At 51.2% G+C, this 23,655-nt stretch overlaps 5 protein-coding genes across 5 annotated transcripts; 2 read left to right on the top strand and 3 right to left on the bottom strand.

Annotated features, from left to right (window-relative positions):
• Nucleotides 1-58: 58 nt before the first annotated feature.
• On the bottom strand, nucleotides 59-3,441 carry MIND_01148900 (uncharacterized protein; the record flags this gene model as incomplete). The annotated part of the gene is made up of 2 exons (XM_037368020.1): nucleotides 59-2,685; nucleotides 2,732-3,441. The coding sequence occupies 2 exons, from the start codon at nucleotides 3,439-3,441 to the stop codon at nucleotides 2,592-2,594; spliced, it is 804 nt and encodes a 267-aa protein (XP_037215852.1). The 3' UTR covers nucleotides 59-2,591.
• Nucleotides 3,442-5,276: 1,835 nt separating this feature from the next.
• On the top strand, nucleotides 5,277-8,419 carry MIND_01148800 (uncharacterized protein; the record flags this gene model as incomplete). The annotated part of the gene is made up of 6 exons (XM_037368019.1): nucleotides 5,277-5,594; nucleotides 5,646-6,268; nucleotides 6,440-6,902; nucleotides 6,962-7,549; nucleotides 8,061-8,096; nucleotides 8,142-8,419. 6 exons carry the CDS (start codon nucleotides 5,277-5,279, stop codon nucleotides 8,178-8,180), a joined length of 2,067 nt encoding a protein of 688 aa, XP_037215851.1. The 3' UTR covers nucleotides 8,181-8,419.
• Nucleotides 8,420-13,177: 4,758 nt separating this feature from the next.
• MIND_01148700 (uncharacterized protein) lies at nucleotides 13,178-14,423 on the bottom strand (the record flags this gene model as incomplete). Its single annotated transcript, XM_037368018.1, has 4 exons — nucleotides 14,268-14,423; nucleotides 13,892-14,206; nucleotides 13,706-13,839; nucleotides 13,178-13,652 (listed from the first exon to the last, which is right to left on the bottom strand). Exons 1-4 carry the CDS (start codon nucleotides 14,277-14,279, stop codon nucleotides 13,178-13,180), a joined length of 936 nt encoding a protein of 311 aa, XP_037215850.1. The 5' UTR covers nucleotides 14,280-14,423.
• A 390-nt stretch (nucleotides 14,424-14,813) lies between these two features.
• MIND_01148600 (uncharacterized protein) lies at nucleotides 14,814-15,837 on the top strand (the record flags this gene model as incomplete). Its single annotated transcript, XM_037368017.1, has 4 exons — nucleotides 14,814-14,981; nucleotides 15,035-15,246; nucleotides 15,303-15,500; nucleotides 15,549-15,837. 4 exons carry the CDS (start codon nucleotides 14,814-14,816, stop codon nucleotides 15,835-15,837), a joined length of 867 nt encoding a protein of 288 aa, XP_037215849.1.
• Nucleotides 15,838-16,924: 1,087 nt separating this feature from the next.
• Nucleotides 16,925-17,963, bottom strand: MIND_01148500 (uncharacterized protein; the record flags this gene model as incomplete). Its single annotated transcript, XM_037368016.1, has 2 exons — nucleotides 16,925-17,643; nucleotides 17,696-17,963. The coding sequence occupies 2 exons, from the start codon at nucleotides 17,961-17,963 to the stop codon at nucleotides 16,925-16,927; spliced, it is 987 nt and encodes a 328-aa protein (XP_037215848.1).
• Between the last annotated feature and the right edge of the window lie 5,692 nt (nucleotides 17,964-23,655).

Here is a 23,655-nt window from a genome sequence, read left to right as displayed (position 1 = left end):
GGACAAATATGTGCGGGCCGGGAAATAACCCCGGTATCGTTTAAAAGGATCCCGCAAGTTAGCCGGCAAAGGTGTCTGCCGACGAATGGTTAATGTTATCTCCCCTCCCCACACTCATGATCTCTTGGATACTCCCAGGGATTGCCGTGGTGGAGTTGGCCGGATAGTAGAATACGAGGCTGTTACCAACGTGTACATCCGCACGAGAGAAATTCACGCCGTTGTATTTATAATGCGCGCACGGTCCATCTGCTGCACGTGGAGGAGAGTCGGAGGGAGGGTTGTAAGAGGGAAAGGTTTGGTCAAATAACTGCTTGAGCTCTCGAATGACCTGAGGGCAATCAGGCCGGCGAAGCCAGCGACGCAGATAGGCACCACGCATGAAAGATTTCGTGAGCGTTGCTTCGAGCTGTCCGCCAACATGATGATTGGTGTTAACTCTTTGCAATAAACCAATGACTCGCTCGAAGGGGAAGCACCACCAGGAAGTAACGGGGCCAAATGCGATGAGGAAGTCGTAGATATGGAAAGCAACATGAATATTGGGCCGCATTGGTTGTGTTTTGGTGTGAGGGTGATGTACAGGAAGGCCGTCGACCCATTGCTTGAGTGATTGACGATATTGAGTCGCCCGCGTGAAACTCATCGTATTTCGACAGACGATGGTAACCGCAGCGAACAGTGCCATTGTATGGTCAAGCAGCGCCTGTAAACGACCATTTTCTGGGACGAGATCTCCCCAGAGGAGAACCAGCGCAATCGGTAAGTAGACTGTGGCCAAAATTCGCCACTCAGCCGCCTTGATGGTCCCCGCATTGCTTTCCCCGTAGTTATGCGGGACGGATCCAATCCAGGAAGGGGTATGAGTGTTGACGATGACGGTTTGAATGAATTTGAGATCGGGAAGATTGATGGATCTGCGAATGGAGTCGGGGTTGAATCGAGGCTTGGTGAAGCGCTAACGAATGGTCAGTAACGAGCTTGGGAGTAAGATCAAGCGTCTTACCCAGGCAAGAAGCTGATCGCAGCATAACTTTTTTGTTTTGACTCGGGTCAAATCAAGTCCAAGGGAGTTGACGACGAAGCGAAGGGCAGGGAGATTGGTGTTCATGAGGCTCACACGCATTTGGTCGACGTTGACCGTAGGGATGTCGAGCATCTCAGTATCACCCTCGTCGTCGTTTGGCGTTGACAACGGTTGTTCAAGGATTTTGTGAATACGATGAACTTGGTCGACCTCCTTGGCTGGATTTTTGAGGTGGTAATCTGGATGGCACGCAGCAGGGTCATAGTCAACCCAATCGTATTCAAAAGCAGCACCGAGATGCTCCTTCCGTTGAGCGGCAGTGGCGTCGATACGAAGAACCTTACGGCAATGATAGTGAACCAATCCTTCGAGAATGCAATGCATTGAGTCAACAGCAGTCATTCGAGTGGGATCCCAATAAGGTAGTCGCCAGAACTCGGACCAGCGGACCCCATGCTCAGCAAAGATCTTATCGCGTGCCGCTTGCGTAGGTGCATCGCGCCACGCGTAAGCTTGAGACCGTAGAGTGTCGATGTCCTTGTGGTTCCAGTTCTCAAAGTCTGTACGATGCATCTGGTTGACACCATAGCAATCGCAAATCATGCAGAAATGATGTGAAGATGCCGCCGCCATGCCGGTAATCTTCCGAGTCGCCGGCAGATCATTGATGCTGATGGCCAGTATGATATCGACCCGTCGGCCCGCCGGGTACAGGGCGGTTCGAGACAGATAGATTCCTCGCTCCCATCCCTTGACGAAATCGTCAACAAGAGGACGAACATAGTGGTTGATTTCCTCGAAATTCGCTTCATCGGGCCCTAAAATGATGCTGATCCACATAAATTCAGGCCGATATCGAATGTCTTCCGGAAGATTGAGATTAACGACAGCGAGAATACCAATCGAGTTATGATTACCGCGTTTTCTCGTTCCATCGGGGTTGAAGAAGTCAAGCATCACCTCGAAAGCGAGCCTCAGACGGCCATCCTGTTCGATGAAGAGTTGATCGGGGACAGGTCCTTGGAAAGTGCGTAAAAATTCGGCTTCGAAGACGTTGGTTACCGACTCCGCTGATCTGGGCGCATCGGGATCGTCCGCCACGATATTCTGTACAGCTTGAAAGGCTTTGTCGCAGGCATTTTGACACATAGTTTCGACTTCGGGATCGGAGAGCGTGGCTGCCAAATAATCCAAGAAGGGTGCATAGACGAAGGGTTTGATGGGGCGAAGCTTCCCTTGTCGCATTTCGAGGATTGGCTTGCCACACACCCTAGCCGGACCACGCTGCGGATAAACGTAGTTGACACAATTTTCTGGATATATTGGGTCACCAGTAAGTCGGTCTTCAGTTGGCGCATGAGTACAATGGCAGGAGGGACATGTGGCGTAGATGATGGTTTTGGAGTCGATTTTGAATTTGTTCAGTGCGGTTTCCAAGCTAGTGGGCAACTGCTTCAGAACATCATCTTGCCGTGGACTACGCTCATCTTCAGATGACCCAATCGACATCGTGAGTTGGATGATAGCGGAGACGAATTTGAGGATAAGGTCGCAGGGGTTGGTGCTAATTCCAATGATAACATGGCAGATTACAGCCAAGATAATCATAACTTGCGCCACCGTATCGTAGTCTCCAATGGGGTTTTGGAAGTGGTGATCTGAAGCGGATTGAGTTATAATTAGCGCGAGAAGATATATGATAACATACCAGAATCGTATTGGACTTCGTCCTTGACGACAGATTTAGGAACCAAACGACCGACTACGTCAATCAATGAGTCCAATAGACGGGCTTCGTCTTTGACCATTTGTAATAACGATTTGAAGGCTTCATTCTCTTGGACAGAGAAGCCTGTTTTTGCCTTGCTGGGTGGTTTGATGCTCGCCAATAGCCTTCCTGCCTGTAAGACAGTCGAAGTCGCCATTTCGAGAGACCGTCTCAAGTCGCGTATGTCGTCGTTTAGAGCGTGATGCATGTCCAAATCCCGGTGAGCGGCGTGAATACGTTGTAATGTGTCTTTGAGAAGAGCTTCATTCTCATGTCGAGTTTGCCGTGCCATAGTATGGAGAGTCAGCTTCGGAGGGAGTAAAGATTGGATACTGTCGAACGCATCTGCTGCCGAGACAGGAGTGTATTGGAGAGGTATATCCGGGGCTGTGGCTTGAACCTCATCCCGCGAGCTGAATAGTTTCGAGTGAAGTTGATTCCGCGGATCGATCCCATCGTCCAAGGTAACGACGGTGGTCAAGAGATTGGCAAGGTGATCAACCGTGAGCTCTGGCTGAGCTTGCGCATCCCTTGCCTGCTGAGCTTTCACATCTATTTGATGCAGCACTCGATCAAGCTTGGGTACTCGATGATTTTGTCCACCATTCAACGGACATCGCTCGCATGTATAATGGGTCGGCGCCATTTGTCGACGTAAACGTCTGGCAAGAGCGGGCGAACCTTGTAGTTGGCACACTCGCTCGACCCTTTTAAATTCGCTCGGTTAAAAGGACAAGGGCATCTTTGTTCTCGATTTGGGATGGATATAAGAGTTACAACTTGAGACTATAGATGCAAAGAATGAAAATGTATTCCCATACGATGCGGCGCCAGTCGATGTGATGTGACTGTAGCAAGAAGAGTGTGAGGAGGATATGGGGGGGCAGGCGGGGGAGACGATCAACTGGGAAGATGTTAGAAATAGGAACAAGGGCTTGAACAACAGACTTACTCTGATCAGCAGCAGAGCTAGCCGAAGGATGGGAAGCGGGCGGATAAGCGCCTGGTGCCTCTCGCGGATGAGTACCGCAGGTTGGACAGATATCGCATTTGCGACAGAAGTTCGGGTCTGGATAGGATTTAACATCTGGCGTCTGCAGTACTAGCAGAGGACGGCAATGGTGCGCAAAGCAACCTATCGTCGTTTCTGCGTCGACCAAACCACGGACTTCGTCTTTCACGTTCCGGCTTCCCAGAGCGAGGTCAACGCAGTTGATGGCGGTGCCCAAGTGCCCATCAATCTCATCCAGTGGGATTTTAGTCCAGGATATCTTAGATCGGCTTGGAACGTCATTCAAAAGGAGCGCATTATGGAAGTTGTTGTCGCGAATGACGAGAGCGGCTCAAATTACATCAAGGATGGCATTATCACCGTCAAGTATCTTGAGTTGATGATGGACAAACTGTTGGAGAGGATTCGAGGTGAATGGAATAAGTTTCAGCCCAAGTACAGTCAGGCGATGGGTCGGTGGGAGACTAAAGCCGAGGCAATTGCGCGCGCCAAGATTGTGCTGGAGTGTCAAGCTCTAGCAAGGAGGCAGATTAACGTTCAGCACTATGTTCGTGTTTATTTGCCGTATTCTCTTCTAAACCAACACGTTCACAGAAGAATGGAACTCGTATTCAAACCGTTAAGGCTACTATTGCCTTCAAACAGGCTGATGGTGCAGAGGACGTTCCAACCTGGGAGAGACTGTTGGAAATGCTCCTCTTCCTAGGTCCCGGTGGCATGTCGGAGGAGGTTAAATCGTATGACATCAAGGAAAATGGGGAGAAGACCACCGTTTACAGGATTTTGATCTGTGTATGGCGAGAACCCGCCGTGGCAGATTATATGCGCTTGATCGACGCACAAACCGCCCGTATCCAGGACATCCACGGAGGTCCCAAGCCTGCTACGAGAAAGCGAGGTCAAGAACCGGGAACTCGAGCCCCACCTAAAGGTCTCCCCAAGGTGCTGTACAATAGCGCATGGCTCGCGTCGAAGCCCATCGTGTTCCAGAAGGAGCTTGCAGTTTCAGCTGAGGCGTTCGCACTTTTTGTCCCAGCGACTGGTCGTATGTAATCGGAGTAGCTAGTTAATTTGTCAATAAGTTTGAAAGACTATGAACAATTGTTTACCTGCTTTTTCCGATGTGTTGAATCCAAAAAGTAGTAATAATAATAATAATAATAATAATAATAATAGTCGCGTCGAGTTTGGCCAAGTTTTGCATCTGTCGTATGTCCGTTGATATCTCGCCCGAGCTATGCCGTTGTAAGACAACTGGCAGTAGCGGCGGGCTTCGACATCAGCGCCGGATTTGAGGCGGGCGAGCTGTGCCGTTGTGAGACAACTGACAACAGCGACTTCGAGGAAGATAACAACCTCGAAGTGGTGTGACGATGTCACAGCAGGTGATCTATCGGCGGCCATCGGCCATCGGCCATCGGCCGGCGTGACGCTGATCGGCGTTTTTTCCCCTCATCGCTCAAACCATCATGAGCTCCCACCGCAAGTCATCCCACGACCGCCATGGCTCTTCGAGAGGCACCCCCCAAACGTCTTACGTTGAGGGATCTGCCTCTCGCCCCCAAACGTCTTACGTTGAGGGATCTCGACAGCCTCAAGCCGGTCCTTCGCGTTCACGACGCGCCGCGCAACCGTCGGCCGCATCGACTAGCCGCAGCCAAAATGCGAAACGGCAGCCCCGTCCTCTCACAATGGAGGAGTACGGCGAAGTTATGAATCCCGAACTCCCTTCGCACTCCTGGAGACTTGTCCCTCGAAGCCAATTGGGCCCCCAAGAAATACCACCGGTCAGTCAAAATATACTTCATACGCTGCATTATCACTAACTAGAACATTAGCACTCCAAGTTCTATCATGGACTTGTCCGCAACCTGCCCGCAGTATATACTGTACTCAATGGCAATCGAGAATTCATGACTAGGATCCCTCGAGACTTAAAAGCTCCTTCATCCCCCGAAACGCTCGACGGAGAACTTCACCAGACAGCTTGGGTCGACCTCGAAATGCCTCATCTTCTCTTCCTTCCACGCACCAACGTGTTCACGGGACCATTGCTGCAAAGTTTGAAGATGACCACACGGACGGTCCCAATCGAGCGTCGCACCACTCATGTCTTTTCGGTTGCCTCGCAATCAATGGTGTCGACGAGACATTGGGTCATGGCCGCTAAGCCTCTCAAAAGATGGCTGCGAATTGAGGCATTCCTACAAAAATGTCTTCTTTGGCTCGAACGTCGAGTACGCGAGGCTGGTCCTCTTGACTATCGTGGTTCGCGGCACCGTGCACCAGTGTTTTTTGGATATAGCCATCGCTACGAATCCGAGCACAACTTGGTGGCTGCTGTTCTTAATTCACGCGACGCGTTTCTTCCGCTTCTGGCCACCATCTCACTGAGAATCCTCACTCTCGACGCCGTGGCTCTCAAATCTTCCACCGCAGCTAACTCATGGCGAAATGACTTGTTCGCTGCAACAGGAATTAAGCAACAAATTTGGGACGAATTGGAAAACATTGTGACTCAAATCGTATCCGCGCCAGTCGGTGGCATTATCGACTTTTCGAATTCAGCTGCCATAAACAAGGTGTCCCAGGTTGACTGGCTGTTTTCCATCCTAATTCGCCACAACATCAGGGTGCCCTTGTATTTCTCGATGGGTTCGACAAGTGTCGCCAAGCTAGCCTCACTTTCCTCGATGCAGATTGTGCATTTCGAGCCGTCGGATGCCGACGTTGAACGGCTGAGGAAAGAGCTTTCGGGTCGGGACGCATATATCGAGTGGTTGCTCGTGCGGAGCAATATTCGCCGATGGGGTGTCCTTCCCAACCACGATTGCGTCGTTGACGACCTGTCTCATCATCTTCCTGCGGCTCCAAAACCACCCGCCGTTGAGAGAGGCAGCGGCCAAAACCGGGGGGAAAACTGGGATGCTTTTTTTGCCAGACGACGGATAGACAATGCGCTAAAGGAAGAGTTAGAACTCCATTCGCAAAGAGAAGCGCGACTGCGACGAGAAAATCTGGCTGCAAAGGGAGGAGGGATTGGCAAAAGAGGTGCTCGTGTATTTGTCTGGAGTGATGAAGGGGGCGGGTTTTGGGTGCGCGAGCTTCGGAATTACAGCTATGCTGTCGAAATATGGAATACATTTTCCCCGAGCAACGCATCTACGATGGCTTTTCAAACGAGTGGGATCTCTGCGGAGCAATCAAGTCGGCTGGAGATTTATCCTCCTTCAATTACTTTGACGACGACGATGACGACGACGACGCCAATGACAAAAACAGTGGTCTATATAGTGACGTTGTCCATCTCGTTGAAGAAACACGCGCCGTGGTAGTGAAAGAGACTACCAGTCTTACAGTAGCCACTCAAAATCTTCTTCAAGATAGCGTGGCAGTTGAGGAGGACGTGCAGACATTCTTCGAGCAAGAAATTCAAGTCGGCAACACAGACGAAGATGATCCATCGCGCGTGAGCCAGCTCGACGAGATTCAAAGTACCCTCGAACTCCGTTTTGGGCATCAATCGATTGACGAGCCTTTTGACAAAGTGCTGGATGAAAGGGACTGTCGCAGGGCTCTGGGGAACGGCAAATCCACCAAGCCGCTTACGGCTTCTGCCAAAGCATTGCTTTTGACTCTGGTTGATGCTAAAAAACTGGACGATATCCCTGAGCATCTTATCGACATTTGCCGAGCCGATTCCAGAGCCACGCTGTGGGAAGATCGAGGCGTTGACATCAAGGTCATCGTGCAACAAAATGCCGACGAACACGAATCCAAAGCATTTATTCTGACCCCTCGCAACAGTTCAACGGATGGAAAGAAGCTGCTCCTCTTCAGTGCCGCAAATGTTCTCCATATCATTCGACTGCAGCTCAGCGATTGGAAGGACATCGTAGCACATCTTGTCCAGTGTGGCTCAGAGTATCATCTCGTTGCCGAAGGCCTGGACTTTAACTACGTTCTTCCACCCCCCAGCAACGTTGGTCTAGGTGTTCGCGATGAAGGTTATGTCCCTACGATGTTGGACTATCAGGCCTATGTAAGCCATCGAGACCACTTCCTGCGTTCGCCTCGGGGTGTCCTGGCCCTTTATGCAGGCGGATTAATTGCTCGAATCGCACGCCATGTCATCGACAAACCCACTCTATCCTTGATGTGTGATCGTGTGGAGATTGAGCATGCTGAGGGAAAGATTCCGGATCCCACCTCCAATGGTGCGCTGTATTACAGTCGCCTCACACCGGAGGAAGAAGGCCTTGTTTGCGGTGTCTATCCCGTACAATTGGGTAAGTGGGGCTCTGTGTGGTTGACCTTGGGCTGATTTCTTTCAGATCAGTTGGATCGCACGAAGGCGACAGGCCATCAGATGAAACACATCTCATGGTGGCCTACTCCGCCTTCGTTTTACACATCTGGGTTGCATGTAGGATGGTGGACATCTGACTGTGAAGAGTGGTTCCAAGATCTCCTTACAAAGATGGAAGCTGGACGGGGAGAGCTGCGTAGCCAGATGCAGTGGAGGAACAAAACTCGGTTCCACCAGAAGTCTTTGCGCATCTTCAAGTCTCAGAACCATCTGGCCACCGAGTATCTCCAAGGCCTGCTGTAGTTTTTTTTTTGTGTATTTGGACATTTAACATCACACAACGAATTTTTTGCTGACGAGTACGACTGGCCGATGGATGGCCGATGAGTGGCCGATCGAAATAATGGACACTTATTTATGGTAAATCAGGTACATTTTGGTGGCCATTATTGGAACCCCCATTTTTGTCAAAAATGAGGCCACTAAGTGGTACCTGATTGACTGAAAATCGGGACAATGAACACGGGCCATAATTTGTCACAAATATTGGGCCGAATCAGGTCCATTGTTTGCCTGTAAATTATGGTCCCAAAACGACGAGGTGATGTCAGCCTCGTTACGTGTCCGATCCGAGGACCCGAAACGTTCCCCGATTTCTGACAGATCGGGTCCGCTTTTAGATGCAATTATTCATGATCAATCAAATTCACGATAAGTGAAGGTTTTTTTGTACCACTATTTATGCTAAATGAGAGGGGATAAGGCCGCAAGCGGCAGAGAGCCGAACCGTGACTCTGCTGGACGCATCATGTGATCCTTGTGATGCCGTCCCAATAAGGGTAATCAAAACACAGCCACTCCCAATTTGGGGGGGCTGGTTTTCATCTTCACATATAGAGCCGAAACTTCGGTTCGGCAATAAATCCTGCTTCGGGGGCCATTTTTTGGCGGAAACCCCGATGTGCTTAGAGGGGGGAAAATATATATTTACCACCTCTATTTAGAGGGGGTAGGTGGGCTATATAGGTGAAGATGTGTGACAGTCGTCCCTGCCCTCCTTCTTCTTGACCACGACGACCATCTGCTCCACCGTCACAATTGCCCTCCGTAGACCCGCTCCATGCACAGATGCCCCGGAACATAAAGCTAACGTCGGGTTAGGAAGAGCGGAACCGCAAGGTGGTGGACCATGAAGGAAGAGCTGCACGGCAGAGCCGCTCGCAGGCAAATGGTACGTCAAGCCTCTATCCCTTCTCGTTCACCATATCTGACGCCCCCCTTTATTCTCTAGGCTCCGCTGGACCGCCTCGTTCCAAAGGGTCCCATTCTGGTCGAAGTACACATGGTGCGCCAAACAACTGTCTTTTCTCTTCTCGTCCTCCGCGGCTGACAGGGCCTTTCGCTCTCTAGAAACCCCACCAACACCACTCTCTGTTCCACGCTCAACTACCCACACCCCTGCCCTGCCGCTTCCCCCAGCTCGGTCGTCGGCGAAAAGCATCCTTTGGACGACATTAGCACCCAAACTCCCCACCCTTCCTCCCGCTCTCTTGTCCTTTTCCACGAGCGACACCGATGCCGACCCGCCAGCCTGCGAGCGTGCCCTTCGCCGCGCCACCACCATGCACGCCAACGTTCCTGTTTTCGTCAGCATGTGGCGCCATATAAGCGCCCGCCCTCTTCACTTTACGGGCCCAACCTCGTTTTCCAATGCGGACGATCAACGCAACGCGTGAGCGGGGCCAGAAAACAAACGTGCTCGACATATATTTCAAGGATAACGATTCCGACAGTCGTGAAGCCGCCAATAGTCCTGTGTCCACCACAACCCCGCCTTAACTCAACGCGGGCAATTCCCTTTCCTCGAAAACCTGCTTTCGCGGCCCATCCTCACTCATCTCCCGACTCCCGTTTTCCCATCCACGCCATCGGCCCCAACTCTGCCCCGCGCCCGCGCTCGATCCACCACCCCTCCGGGCCACCCTTCCCAAAACGGCAAGGTCACGTGCCGCCCGTCGCCGCAAACGCCCTCGATGTACCTCGACGAGCGCGCGCCGTATGGCTCTATAGGCTGTGATTCGTGCTGCCCCCCATCGACCTCCTCCAATATATCTACTGTGGCGCGGCTATGCGCCGCGGAAGGCGGTCGTTGGCGCGGTTTTCGTCGAGCGGCGCGGAGGTGGATTTGGGGCGGAGGTGGGGATGGTGTGGGCGGGTGGTGTTTGGCTTGGTACGGAGGAGAGTGGTGGTGTCGCGGGTGTAATTTAAAGCACTGGAGGGGCGGAGTAGCCTTAAGAAATGGGCTCCAGGGCTCTGAGCCTTTGTCGTCATTGTGCGGCGACAAGAGGTTCTTTACGAAGACTCTCCTTGGAATCGCGATCCCGTTTGCTATTTCCAGTTCCCTTCCCCTTGTGGCCTTCGACGACAGGTATATCTCGCTCGCTCGAGTAGGAGTGCATTTACTAGTACTTATATGTATTACTGGGACTTACTTTACTCCATTTTTCCTTTTGCGTTCCGTATACGATACGAGTAACCTCTCTCGAGTAGCACTGGCTCATTTATTTCCTTAGTCCTACGACTTACCAGTACTTGCTCTAGTTCTGTATACAATACGCGTCTTCGCTACTTACTGTATCCCTACCAACTCCAACGCCCACCACGCTTCAAGCTGTGGTCGTCTCCCTTGATTGCGACGAGGATGTTCTGCGCCATGGTCAGACTCACGCAATGGAACAGCAGAAGACGTGCGCCTCGATGCGCGACACGCACGCACAGCTTCAATTGTCTTTCCTTTCGCGGCGCGGGCTTCCGGGAACAAGAACGCGTGTACTATTAGCGTTCTCTCTTGACACGACCAGTCCGTTGCGGGGATCGCGCGAGTTGATTGGGATAGGACGACGAGATTCGAGGAGACAGTGAAAGCGATGGTCCTGTACATGTACCGCTAAGTACGGAGGGGAGGGGAGACACAAAACACAATACTTACCCGGAACATGCATGACACCTCGCGGAGCGTTGTAGAGTTGATTGGAATGGGAAGGGGAAATACAGTGAAAGCGACGATTCTGTCTATCTATCGTCAACGCTGAAAGGGGGAAACAAGACTCGACACCGTGACTCACCAAAAGCATGAATATGCTGGCCCTTTACCCACACCTCTGACTTGAAATGACGTAGCCCGAAATTCTGAGCGATGACCCGCATGCGAGCGCAATCTGCAACGCACATACTAAGTACTTCCGACTAATATGCTGCAACCTTGAACTTGGATTATCGAATCCTTGCAGTTGGCCGCCCGCCTTTCGTTCGCGTGTCAGACGAGCAGGTCGAATTCATCTCGGGTTGATGCACATTTCGTCGCTCTTTTCGAAGAGGACCAGACACTGGCGGGGAGACCAACGTCGAACCAACAAGAATGCTTGGAAATGGTGAGCTGCGTATATCTTTACTCGTTGATATCGCTCACCTGTTTGCAGACTGTCTCTGCGCGGATTCGCCACCCGTCCGCCTGTGATCCATCCAAACAAAAGATTTGTCGTCGATGGGCTTGTTGCGCGTGTTTCCTCCTTCTAGTGAGGATGGGGAGAGTCGTCCGAGTCGACAAGCAGCTTCTCCGTGTTTGGAGGCTACGATCGGCTTCATGCAATTGAAGCTTTGGAGCAGGTGAGTTTGTGGCCAACGAGTTTTGTTCTGTGAGCTTACCTGGAATATTAATAGGGCCTCCGAACCCAAACTACCTCTCATCCTCAGTTCCAGCTCATCACCCGCTCGCACTCTCAGCCTGAGAATGCCCACCTCAGTTCGCGTCGAGCGCGACGACTAGCGCACTCACCTGCTCGACAACAGTGAATTCCTTCCCAGCAACACCATCGCCGCCACCCACGGCCTCAGATCGCCGAATCCGCACCGCCTGACCCTAAATCGCCAGCCGCGAGCCGTACTATCGAGGACGAAGGTTAGTGCCATACTTCTTGGTAAACAGACTGACCTCGTGATGGCCCACACAGCTGCGGCCCCATCTCTGCCTAGCCCGCTGGTTAATCCCGCTTGCCTCCCGTGAGCAGTCTTACCAAAGTCTTACTAGTATCGCTCCCAGTCTGCTCCAACCCAGTCGAGATAGAGGATTACGCGCGATGTGGGAGTCCGCACAGGAGAGCTCGAGCGTTGTTGGCCAAGGATAACCACGTTCTCGCGGCGCTCTGCTCCTCGTAGGCAACCGTGCTTCACGCGTTTTCCCTTCGCTCGCGGACCGGGCACTGCAAAGACTAAAGTTGCGCAGAGGGAGATGACGACAGTGCATGTAGTGCTAGCAAGCAAAGGTCAGTAAGTATAAACGACGAGGCAGCAGTATAGCACTCAGGCTCACCTGCGCAGTGCCAAGTGCCCTCGATAGCGACAACTTAATATAGAACGGTATGGCAATGACAAGAACCTATTGAGGAACGGTTAGTGGGGCAGCGATACAAGAGCTATCCGGCTGACCGTCACCATGGCCCAGTTAGCATATGCCCGAGACAGAAGGAGCTCGCGCGCTCGCAGTATCCCAGCCAGCAACAACAACGACGCGCGTGAGCCACGACGAGGCTGGAGCCCGTGGCAAACCCGATGAGAGAGGCAGACCGCACCCGACAAGCTTGCTAAGCGCGCAGGGGCGGGCTCGTTGGGGCAAAACTGCGCAGGGACGACGCGATAGCCATGGTGGTCGAGTCTAAAGCAGCGTGAGAGAACGGCCGGCGCGATCGGGCGTGTGGCCCGGAGCACGTGCTGCTTATCAACCTCCTCCGCCTCCTTCATCTCCCGCTCGCGCCGCCCACTTGCCCGCCCATAACCCGCGCCACAGGGCACGGCCGTCCCCCGCTACGACGTGAGCCACTTCTGCTCTCAAAAATCTCACGCTCGCATGCTGGGACCGCTACCCGCAAGACTGACGATTCACGAATGTCGCTGCTGCGGCCAAGCCATCGGCAACTCGATCTGTCCTAGTACTTATCTAGGACAGATCGAGTATGGCTAGAACGGCCTCCAATGTCGCGCTTGCTTTCGAAAGTTGTCGGAACCCTACTGCAAAGAAACGAGACGGAGCGGGCATGAGGAAGGTCTCGTCCATGATTTTGAGCGTTGGGCAGGGTAAAGAAGCGGGGCTGAAATGGGTGATTGCCGACATGGGCGGATGGTGGTGATTTTTGAAGAAGGTGGTTGATTGGGAGAAGCACGCCTTGAGACGGCATTCGATTGGGAATGGGATAAGGTACAATATATGGTGCCGTCTTGGATGGACGTGCTTGCAGCTTGGTAAAACGGTGCCCAGTCTTTCAGGCTGAAGAGCAATCCGTGAACCCGGTGTAGAGCGAGCTTCGAAGCTTGAAGATATAGATGGCGATAAGGAGGGCTCGACCAAGAGCAGAAGGGAGGTATGCAGGCAGCGAAACGGCGCAGGGGCATCATTGCTTGAGGCAGCGCGTGGAGGTCTTGAAGGGAAGTCTTGTCAAGGAGATGCAGTTGAAGTATGACTGGTTCAGCGAGTGCACTGGCCCTAAGATACGCGTAAGCCCCGGTAGAAGCAGAAGAAAAAGCAGCATCGCGCACCGTCCTTCCTCAAGAATCAAGATCTCAGCTCTGCATTTCCCATCCTTCCTCCCATGTGCGTGCGCGCGGCCATCGCTCCTCCTACCGGGGCCGTTGTCGGTCGTTGAAGAGCACACTACAGTGGCAGTCAAACCCTGGACGAAAAGGTGAGCAACAGCAGAGAAGGAAGCTTCTCGAAAAACGCACCCCACAACCCGGGCCTGGGCCAACCAGCTTCCTTCCGCATAGCTTCATCGTCGCGGGGCTCGTCAGCAACGGCGGTTGCGCGATTACGGGCAGGGCGGACGTTAAGGGCGCGGCGGGCATTGTCGATGGTCGTGGTAGGAAACAGAGAAGGCGAGATCGGCCCGACGCCACGTCACACGTGATAGCGCCGATCTTGGCTCCGCACAACGACGACGACTGGCCACCGCTGGCTAGCCCTCCCTGCGCAGACGCCCTGTCCCGCTGTGCGGGGCGGTACTTCGCTCCTCGAGAAGAGAAGCGTACTAGTTGCCCCGCGTAAGTCCATTCACTCGAAGTCTGAGCGCTCTGCTTTTGGCGTGTGCTCACTGCTTGGCATTGCAAGCGCCATTTCTATCACCCGGACAGCCTTCGAGTTGCCTTCGAGTTTTGTTATGGCGAGCGGGACGAGCGCGTAGAGTGCTGGAAGAGAGTTGGGGAACGATATATGGATATAGAGGGCCCAGGGTGCGTTGACTGCAGGTCTCCGTTTGTCAAGGTAACTGACGATCTCTTTGTCTTCACAGCTGCTGGCGCACTCTAATGCGAACACTGTCGCCCCGTCAGGCTCATCCATTTGTAACGATAGGAGACAAGACTCTCTGGGAGACTGGGGGGGCGATAACGTCCGTTCGACTCCGTTGTCTTTGGTCTCTTCCTGCCGCCAAACTTGAAAACGCATAACCACTGTGTCAAGGACGCGTCAAGACACGGATTACGACTATCCCGCGCACATTACACACCACGGGAGCGCAAGGGAAATTCACCCGCACATCTTTTGACCATGTCACTGTGTCCTTCCCGAGCATGATGCGCGCTAAACTGGGACGCTGTGGTTGCCATGGGACTAGCTTGTCTCTTCCTCCCTCCACTGTGACTCACCACCATGTCTGTCGGAGCCAGCAACCCTCCTCATGGAGCGCAGCTCGCCTCCTCGTCCCCTGCATCCGACCAGCCTGGCGTCGCAAGAACAAATGGCACTCCAACCCAAGAACAGTCCATCAACGCCTCCAGCAAAGCAGCACGATACTTCATTTTCACGACATGGACTATAGTAAGTTTTCCAATATCAGCGGCACTGACACATAACGATGTGCATGACTGTAGGAACACCTCCACGCGAGCCGTCTCACCGGTAAATGGCGCTTCCCGGACGGTGACGGGTCCGAGCCCGCCGTCCCGGGTGGAATGCTGCAACCTGCAGACGCTCTCCGCGCTGCCCGGCTGCGGAACATGCTAGCATGGGCGCTTGACGTCGGGATAGAAGTGTTTGCGATATTCCTGGACCAAAATTCGCGAGAGCTCTATGGCTATGCCCAGTACGCTGGCTTCCCTCCCTGCCCCCAGCAATGAAATTCTGGAACAAATCATATAGGATCACCGGTATGAATCCGCGCTCCTTTTTGGCGAGCGGGGCCGTGACGCAGGCGTGCAGCCACGTGCACGGGTTGCGCACCACCACTCAGGAAGTGACGCGGCGAATAGAAAACCCATCTGCTAACGGCCCTTCTCACGCTCCTGAGCTGAACCTCTACACTGAAACATTGGATTCCGAGCAAAGGCCCAAGATGCGGTGCGAACCTACGAGCATCACCCTTCCAATATATCTGACTTCACACAGAGAGCTAATGAGCTTCGACCCCGACCATCTACTGGCCATAGTGCCGCGCAGTGACTTGCGCTCCGCAAGCCCCACGGACCGCGTAGAAGAGCCCGCGTGGTCATCAATAACCCTCACTCTAGACTTGGAGTGGATCACGACGCAACGAATGCCCCTACGCGAAGTCGTCTACCTCCACAACCTAGGCTGGCCTGCGGACCCCTTCGCAATGCGTATAGCGGGAAACAGCTCCCGCGCGCTATCGGTGCAGCGTTTCTGGAGGCATGGGCTCGCTATCGCCCTACTGTGAAGACAGATGAGGCTGGCGCTCAGCCAGTTCATGGACAACAGATTCCGGATGCAGCTCATGCCAGCCCAGGGATTCTCCAGGCCTCGAACTTCCCGCTTAGAGGGTGACAGGCTATCACATGAAGTGACATTTGTGACATCAAATATTGGCCGTAAATACGGCTACGGATGGCACGTTCCGGCGCTGACCGTCACCGTACTTACCCTCACCACGGCTCCGGTATGGCCGTACCGACTTGATGGCCGCGTTGCTTGTGCCCCGAGTGAGGCGTGAGTTGCTCGGAAGTCTCGTGAGTAGCAGCGACCGCCTGGCGTTCCCGGTCTTCACTTCGTTGCGTTGCATGTTGCTGCATGGGACGGGGCGGGGACGTCACATCACTAACCATCTGTCGCGGGCGGCGGCTCTTGGCGCCGTATCGTATCTGGCCGTGAACACCGAGTCCATGACCCCAATTGGTGTCGCCGACCGTAATCGCCGCAGCACGGCCAGCGTCTTCCCGGACCGTACTATACTAAGAGGGAGGCTGGCACGGTCCGGCAGCCGTCCCTCGGCCTACAGCGCAGATCAGACAAACTATGTGATTTTTTTTAAAAAAAAAACCTGCCTTTTCTGAGTTTAACTGGAATATAATATATACAGTAGAGCCTTACAATACTCCCTTTTTGGACTGAAACCTTACACAATAATCATTTTATGTCTATTTGATGATCACTGAGCACAAAAACCACCCAGTGTTGTGACACGAAACCAGAAGTTTGGTGATGGAACCACTTTACAACGATAAATACCGTCATAGGCAAAACGCAGCACCGAGGAACCCCCTCTGCCTTCGCAGCTTCGGTAGTGTGTTCTCAAACTCGAGCTCCAGCACCCGCAGCCGACAAGGACGTATTCGAGGAACCGCTCGACACTTTCTGTATCTGGGTCTATTCTGCAGTTCCAGCGCGCCAAATGAATCGAGAACTGCTTGTGTCCAAGGCGGTGGGTACCCTTCGACAAGAAGGGGAGGTGCTCTCGGAAGTATGAGCAGATGGGTCGTGCAATCGTATCAGGGGAGGGGGAAAACATGAACGGCCTTTCGAACGAGCTACCAATTTCGCCTGTGAGCCCGGGCGGGCAATGCAGGAGCATGGTATTGTGTACGGGCCAGTCGTTGCGAGTGACCTATAAGGAGAACACCCGCGGAAAGCGATATATGCTGTTTTTGCAATATGACGCTTGAGATAAGGCAAGAATGCCGACTTTGGGCCCCGTTATTGTCGATTGATGCATTTGCGACCTCTATTGTGCTGGAGGAGGAGTGTGAGAGCTGGAGGAACGCTGGATGCGGAGATATGGTCGCGGAGAGGAGGAAGGAATAAGTGAGGTCTGTAATGACTACATATAATCGCGCCGCGACCACATAATGGAGTCGCCATGTGAATGTCGGGGAAATCGTTTGGAGATGCATAAGAAGCTTGGAGATGGAAAAAGGTCGAGTTGGTGGTATTCGTGTCGGCAGACAGAAAGCGACAGTGTCGGTGGTAAACGAGCCGGGTGCCGTTCTCCTGTGATGACCATAAGTCGGTTCGTACTCGTGATTCGGTCCCGCAGCAGCGAACGAGATGCGGAAGCTGTACATAGCATGTAGGACGAGGAAGAGGATATAACGGGGCCGCTTGGTGTTTCTGGAATGGCGGGGCATGATAGAAGGATAGGACAATTGGTCGGGAAAGCTGTTACTCGAGAAGAACAGGGCTCGGATGATAGGGAAAAGTCCAGGCGTCGGAATATGTGAATGTGTAGCAATTGAGTAGACGCATCTGGCTAGCATACGCGTAAGCATGGATGGGGTGGAAAAAGGAGCAGAATCACGCACGATTTCCACCACCAAAGTCCCCGTTCTTCATTGCCCACCCTGGAGCCAGTCCACAAGTGCCCATCCACCGTCCTTCCAACCAGAGCCGCAAGGAGTTATTGAAAAGTAGCCCAACGCTGGACGGGATGGCCAGCGACAGCAGAGAATGAAGGTTCTTGAAGGACGCGCCTCGGCACGGGTACCATCTTCCTTTGCACATGAGATTCCCAGTGGTGCTCGCGGAAGACAGGCGTGCATTGGCGGGCGGGGCCCACGTTGTAGACGGCATGGGCGTGGTTAACAAGAGGAAAGGCAAAATCGGCCCGACCAAGCGCCAACCCGCCTCACGTCTCCGTCCACCTTCTCCGCAGACAGCCTTGAGAAACTTGTGGCTCTTAGAGCCATATTTATGCGAGGAGGGCGTATGAGCAAGCCGGTATCGTCGGTGGTGGAGATGGTCAAGACGAAAGAGTGTGATGCTGTTATGAGGGTTCGTTTGTACAAAAAATAATTTGCGCGCGCGCACATGATTTCCCCGCGCGCACATCATCTTTTGTCCCATTTTGCCCTTCAAGTGCAAAACCAGCCCAAACTGGCCATTAACTCGTCGAAAGGGCTCTACTTTGGCGGTCCAAGTGCCGTTTCCAAGCTTGCCCCCAATTTTCAATGGACGGTGCCCGGCCATCGGCTATGTCGGACTTTGACCGTCCCGACGTCAGGACACGTCATCGGCTAGGCCAAATTGATCCGACTTTTCGGTGCGCTCAGCAAAAGGACCTCCTTCAGAGAAGAAAGTGTACTGGTTTACTAGGTTTAGGCTTCCAAAGGCGGCGAAAGAACTGAGTATGTCTATATTTCTCTGCTCAGTGCTGACCTTATTCACAAACTGACTTTAGTTTGTATACACCTCTGAGAATGGCGGTGATTGTCACCACCACCGCATCAGTGCATGCCGTGTCACATTTTCCCATGTCAACGGGTGTATTCGGACCGACTCTCACACCGGGGTTTCGGGCAAAAAAGGTGACCCGAAGCAGGACTTTTTTGTGGGAGATACAGGCCTAAATCAGTGGGACCGATCTTTACGTAAATCATGGGCCCTGATTTCTTTGCACGTGACTGGGAAATTACCAGATAAGGTAATTTCCGAGTCACGTGCAGGAAAATCCGCAGCCTTGATTTGAATGCAATCAGTTGACCACATTTGGCACTGGTTTTCCCACAAAAAAGTCCTCCTTCGGGCCACCTTTTTTGTCCGAAACCCTGGTGTGTCTCCAGGCTCTGAAATTTTAAGTCTGAATCCTGCAAAAAATATTGTTTCTGGGGATAAATTGAGCAATAATAATAGTACTGTTGAAACGCGCGAATTCGGTGGGGACGGGGAAAAAGAGCTATGAAGCCAAAAACCAAACAAAAACTAACACAAAAACACTAAACCAAACACGCACACGCTCTAACCAGTTGGTCCAAGAGTGCTTTGTAGCTCAGCCGTCGTAGTCGATTCCGTATGCGCGCGGGTTCGGGGTTCCAATCAAAATATATGATTGTGGCAATTCAGAGGGCGGATTCACAGGGGTTGGGGTGTAGATTGGGTGGGGGGGACGTAGGCGACGACGAGCACGACGATTATGTAAGCAGCGAAGCGTTCTACCCGTTGGTAGAGTTGAACGCGGGACAGTGATGGGTTCGATACAAGAGCGCGACAGACGTTCACAACAGCGAATTTCAACAAATAGACACAGTACCCCACTCGGCTGGGGCCAACCTCGATTCTCCTGTACTGTACATACATGCTGCTAATTTATACTAATTTCTACTGCCCGATTCATCGCAAAATCTCATCTTTTTGAGATCTGGGATCTCAGATTTGGATCTAAAACGCGAGCAGCCCATCGGGGCGTTTCACTCTCTTATCTCGATGGTCCTGGGCGCCCTAGGCGATGGGCCTCTCCATTCTTATCCACCATATTGAGGCCCGATAGTGGGCATTCTTTGGGCACGGAAGTTCGTCCCGATTCGGACCGGCCGGCCGGTCGCCGATCGCCGATCACCGCTGCCCGGAGCTCGTTCCCCGTTCCGCGCTCCTCGTGACGCTCCTTCTTCTTCACCACCACCTTACCTGGGCGCGCAAAGCCAGCGCACTTCACTGTTGCTGCAGATTTGCTAATAGACCTGTAGTTACATTTACTCTGAGATGATATCTCATCAATGATAAACTCCATGATTTCATGCTTTAGAATAAAATAATATTCCTCTTGAATGAAATAAGATCTCCATGAGCCCCATTTCAGACTAGTTTCAGATCTGAAAATGAGCACATTCAGGTCCAATTGCTACTTATTTGCAACAATCAGTGTAAGTATAAGTCCTTATACTTGAAATACTAGTGTCATTTCAAGTCACTCTTACTGATTCAGCTTCAATAGTCACTGGTCACCATGTATTCAAGTTGAACGCTCAATATTCAACCGATGTTACAGTACAGTGTTTTCAGTCAGTTTGTGCTACGCCGCTTGTCAGCCCACCTTAAATCATCTGTAGTCTCAATTATCAATCAATGGGGGTGTGACATTTTTACTTGTCACGTCGGCCCTTCTCCTCCGGCCACATCACACTCAACGGCGCCGTTACGGCGGACGCGGCTTGCCTGAGACCAATCAGGCCATTCACAGCAGTTCGAAAACAGTGGACTCGGTAGTGTTTACTGTATTGTATTATTTTATACAGTTGTTTTATATACTCGTGTACCAAATTTCAACCAAATTTCTGTGCGCGCGGGGAAATCATGTGTGCACGCGCAAATTATTTTTTGTACAAACGAACCCTCATAGTTGTCAGCAATGCCTCCACCACCATCATTTCTTACCACATCGCTCCTTCCACATAACTGGCAAGAGAAATTATGATGTAATCATCGCAAACAGGCTCAACTGGACTCCATACCATCTGAATGGATCTTGAAACCCCTTCCTAAAGAACAACTGAATGTTATGGCCATTCCTCGACAATGCGGCTTGTTGTCCCAACTAGAACTTGAAATCACGGAGACAGTCGACATCGCTATACTCCTGGAGAACCTTTGTCTGGGACTTTGGTCTTCTGTTCAAGTTACAACCGCATTCTATAAGCGAGCGGTCATCGCACAGCAATTAACCAACTGCCTCACGGAAATATTCGTGGAGCGAGCACTTGTGTGCGGGCTAAAGAAGTGGATGACCATCTTTCACGGACGGGGACAGTTTTGGGGCCTTTACACGGGCTTCCTATATCTTTGAAGGGTGCGTCATTGGTGAGATCCGTTTTATCTCACCCTCACACTACCAGTAACGCAGACCAATTCAGTATGGAGGGACTCGAAACTATAATGGGTGTGGTTTATCTAGGACTCCAATCATTTAGTTTTCGTTTGTGGCAATTCCAAATCAAATGAAAACTATTAATAAACGTTTAAAAATGGTTTAAATCATTTACAAATGATTCCATGGATGGATAATTTTCTGAGCAGATATTAAGGACAAAAAACTTGAGTAATCTTCCTGCAAGACCAAATCATATTACCAGACAATATCAATTCCCAAGATATCATATTATAAGATAGCTATATCACTAAGATTAGGCAATAATAGTATTATCTAGTAATTCAAAATATTCCAAAAATAAAAACTGCAATATAAATGGTGTTGGAACAACAAATCAAGTTCAGGGGTCATACCAACTTTGATCCATAACAGGGTTTACCTTACTAATGGCTAATTTCCACCTGCTAGAGTCTTCTCAGTGAACACAGGCATTGTACAGGGCCTAATGAGCAAGATACTGCTTAGAGTCACTATGAGTCTTAGGGTTTTATCCCATTATAGAGCCCCAATCCCAGCAAAGACACTCAAATTGAGTATCTCACAGGAGTAATGTTTGAACCATTTATTTTCATTTGTCTATTATTTGCCAGTCAGCCAAACAAAATGATTATTTAAACGTTTATTATTGTTTACAAATGATTTCAAACTAAAATGAATGGAGTCCTAGGTTTATCAGCTGCCATCCGGTTATGCATTTCAACTTTTTGTCGACAGGCTACGCCAAATGGATTGGACGAGTTGCAACCTCTGACTGTGTGCTTGTGCAACTGTTGTACGAATGCGGCACAGTTCCTTTTGTGCGGACCAATGTTCCTCAGACCTTGATGCATGGTATTGGCCCTCCTTCCTCGAATCCATAATACTGATACACTCTCGAAGGAGAAACTCACAATCACATTTTCGGTCGTACATTGAATCCCTACAATACTTCGTTTACTCCCGGTGGCTCTTCCGGCGGAGAAGGCGCTCTATTAGCGATGAAAGGCAGCCCCCTCGGGGTAGGCACCAATATTAGTGGGTCGGTCTGATTTCATCTTGATTACTACGTCAAGCTGAAATGGAGGTACAGCTCCCTCCGAATACCCAGTGCTTTCTGCGGTCTTTATACCCTCCGTCCGTCTTACAGCACCTTCCATCGACAGCAAGAGATGTATGTGCGACTTCCCTACTATGGTGCTGTGAACGCACTTGAAGGGCAAGAGTCAATTAATTCTGTTCTCGGGCCCATGGCAAACTCGATGTCTGGTGTCAAAATCTTCACGAAAGCCATTTTGGGGACAGAACCATGGCGCCGTGATCCTTTAGTACTGAGAAAGCCCTGGAGCGAGAGCGAGTATCAACTCGAATATCATGGAGGCGGTGGGAGATTATGCTTTGCCATAATGTGGGACAATGGTGATTGTCTCTTTCTTGGCTGGAAAGATGCTCTCCTGACGTCCTATTAGGTGTAGTCAAGCCTCATCCGCCGCTTCATCGAGCAATGCGAACAGTTAAAAGTGCGCTCGAAGCAGCCGGGCATCAAGGTCAGTATGCCACATCTGAGCAAGTAAAAAATGTCTCAACTCATTAGTCATTGACTGGGAGAATCACCGTCACCTTGAAATATACAAAAACGCAGTGTGAAAAAAATCTTTAAATATCAAATAAACTTGACTCGAGGTAGGAAACAATATTTGCGGCCAATGGTGGACACGACTACCTAGCAGAATGTGAAGGCGCTGAACCACTTATTCAAACAATGCAGCTTTCGGAACATGTTACCGATCTAGAGGTGCCTAAATCTAGCATCCCCATACTTGAGGAGCCTCTGGTCAAAAAGCTGGTTGGGAGGCCTTATCATCGCAGCGCTTGGGAGGCCAGTCTAGAGTCATTCACATTCCACATGATATCTTAAAAGACCTCATAGCTTTGGCAACTACACAAAGAAAAACGCGAACTTAGGAAATCCCATCTGGAGTATATACAAAAAGAGTAGGAGTAGGACTGGCTGCATAGGACTCAGTCCCATGGAATAGGACTCAGTCCCATGGAATAGGACTCAATCCTATGGAATAGGACTCGGTCCTATTGATTACAACACTCCGCTGTCAAATGTTGATAATTAAATCAATCAACAAATGTTGTCAACAGCAATCAATGATGATATCTAAGTACTCTCTATCCATTCTTACCCCTTATCCAAACACTAACTAACCCTAACCAACCCTAACCAAACCCTAACAAGTTACAGCATTGACTCAGCACTTCCCCCAACAGCATATATATACGTTCATTGCCCCTACCCAAACCCTAACTAACCGAACCCTAACTAACTGAACCCTAACCAACCCTAACCAACCCTAACCAAACACTAACCAACCCTAACCAATACTAACCAACACACAGTAATACTAATTATAACAAAATATTTATTGTTGCAATCAATTTATCATCATACTATGATGGCATTATCATCACATCAAGCTTTCACACAGGAGTGACAGGACTGAGTCCTACTAGAATGGGACTGAGTCCTACTCCATAGGATTCCCCCAGTCCTACTCCTACTCTTTGTGCCATTCCTCTCCCATCTGGATCACTGGGAAGCAACCGTTGTGCGGACAACAACTGGACGACCTGTCA

The sequence above is a fragment of the Mycena indigotica genome (assembly GCF_014461135.1).
Source record: "Mycena indigotica strain 171206Taipei chromosome Unknown Mind.scaff0010, whole genome shotgun sequence".
NCBI classification, from domain to species: domain Eukaryota; kingdom Fungi; phylum Basidiomycota; class Agaricomycetes; order Agaricales; family Mycenaceae; genus Mycena; species Mycena indigotica.
The sequence above is the reverse complement of the archived record's forward strand: the minus strand, read 5'-3'. Positions and strand labels throughout refer to the sequence as shown.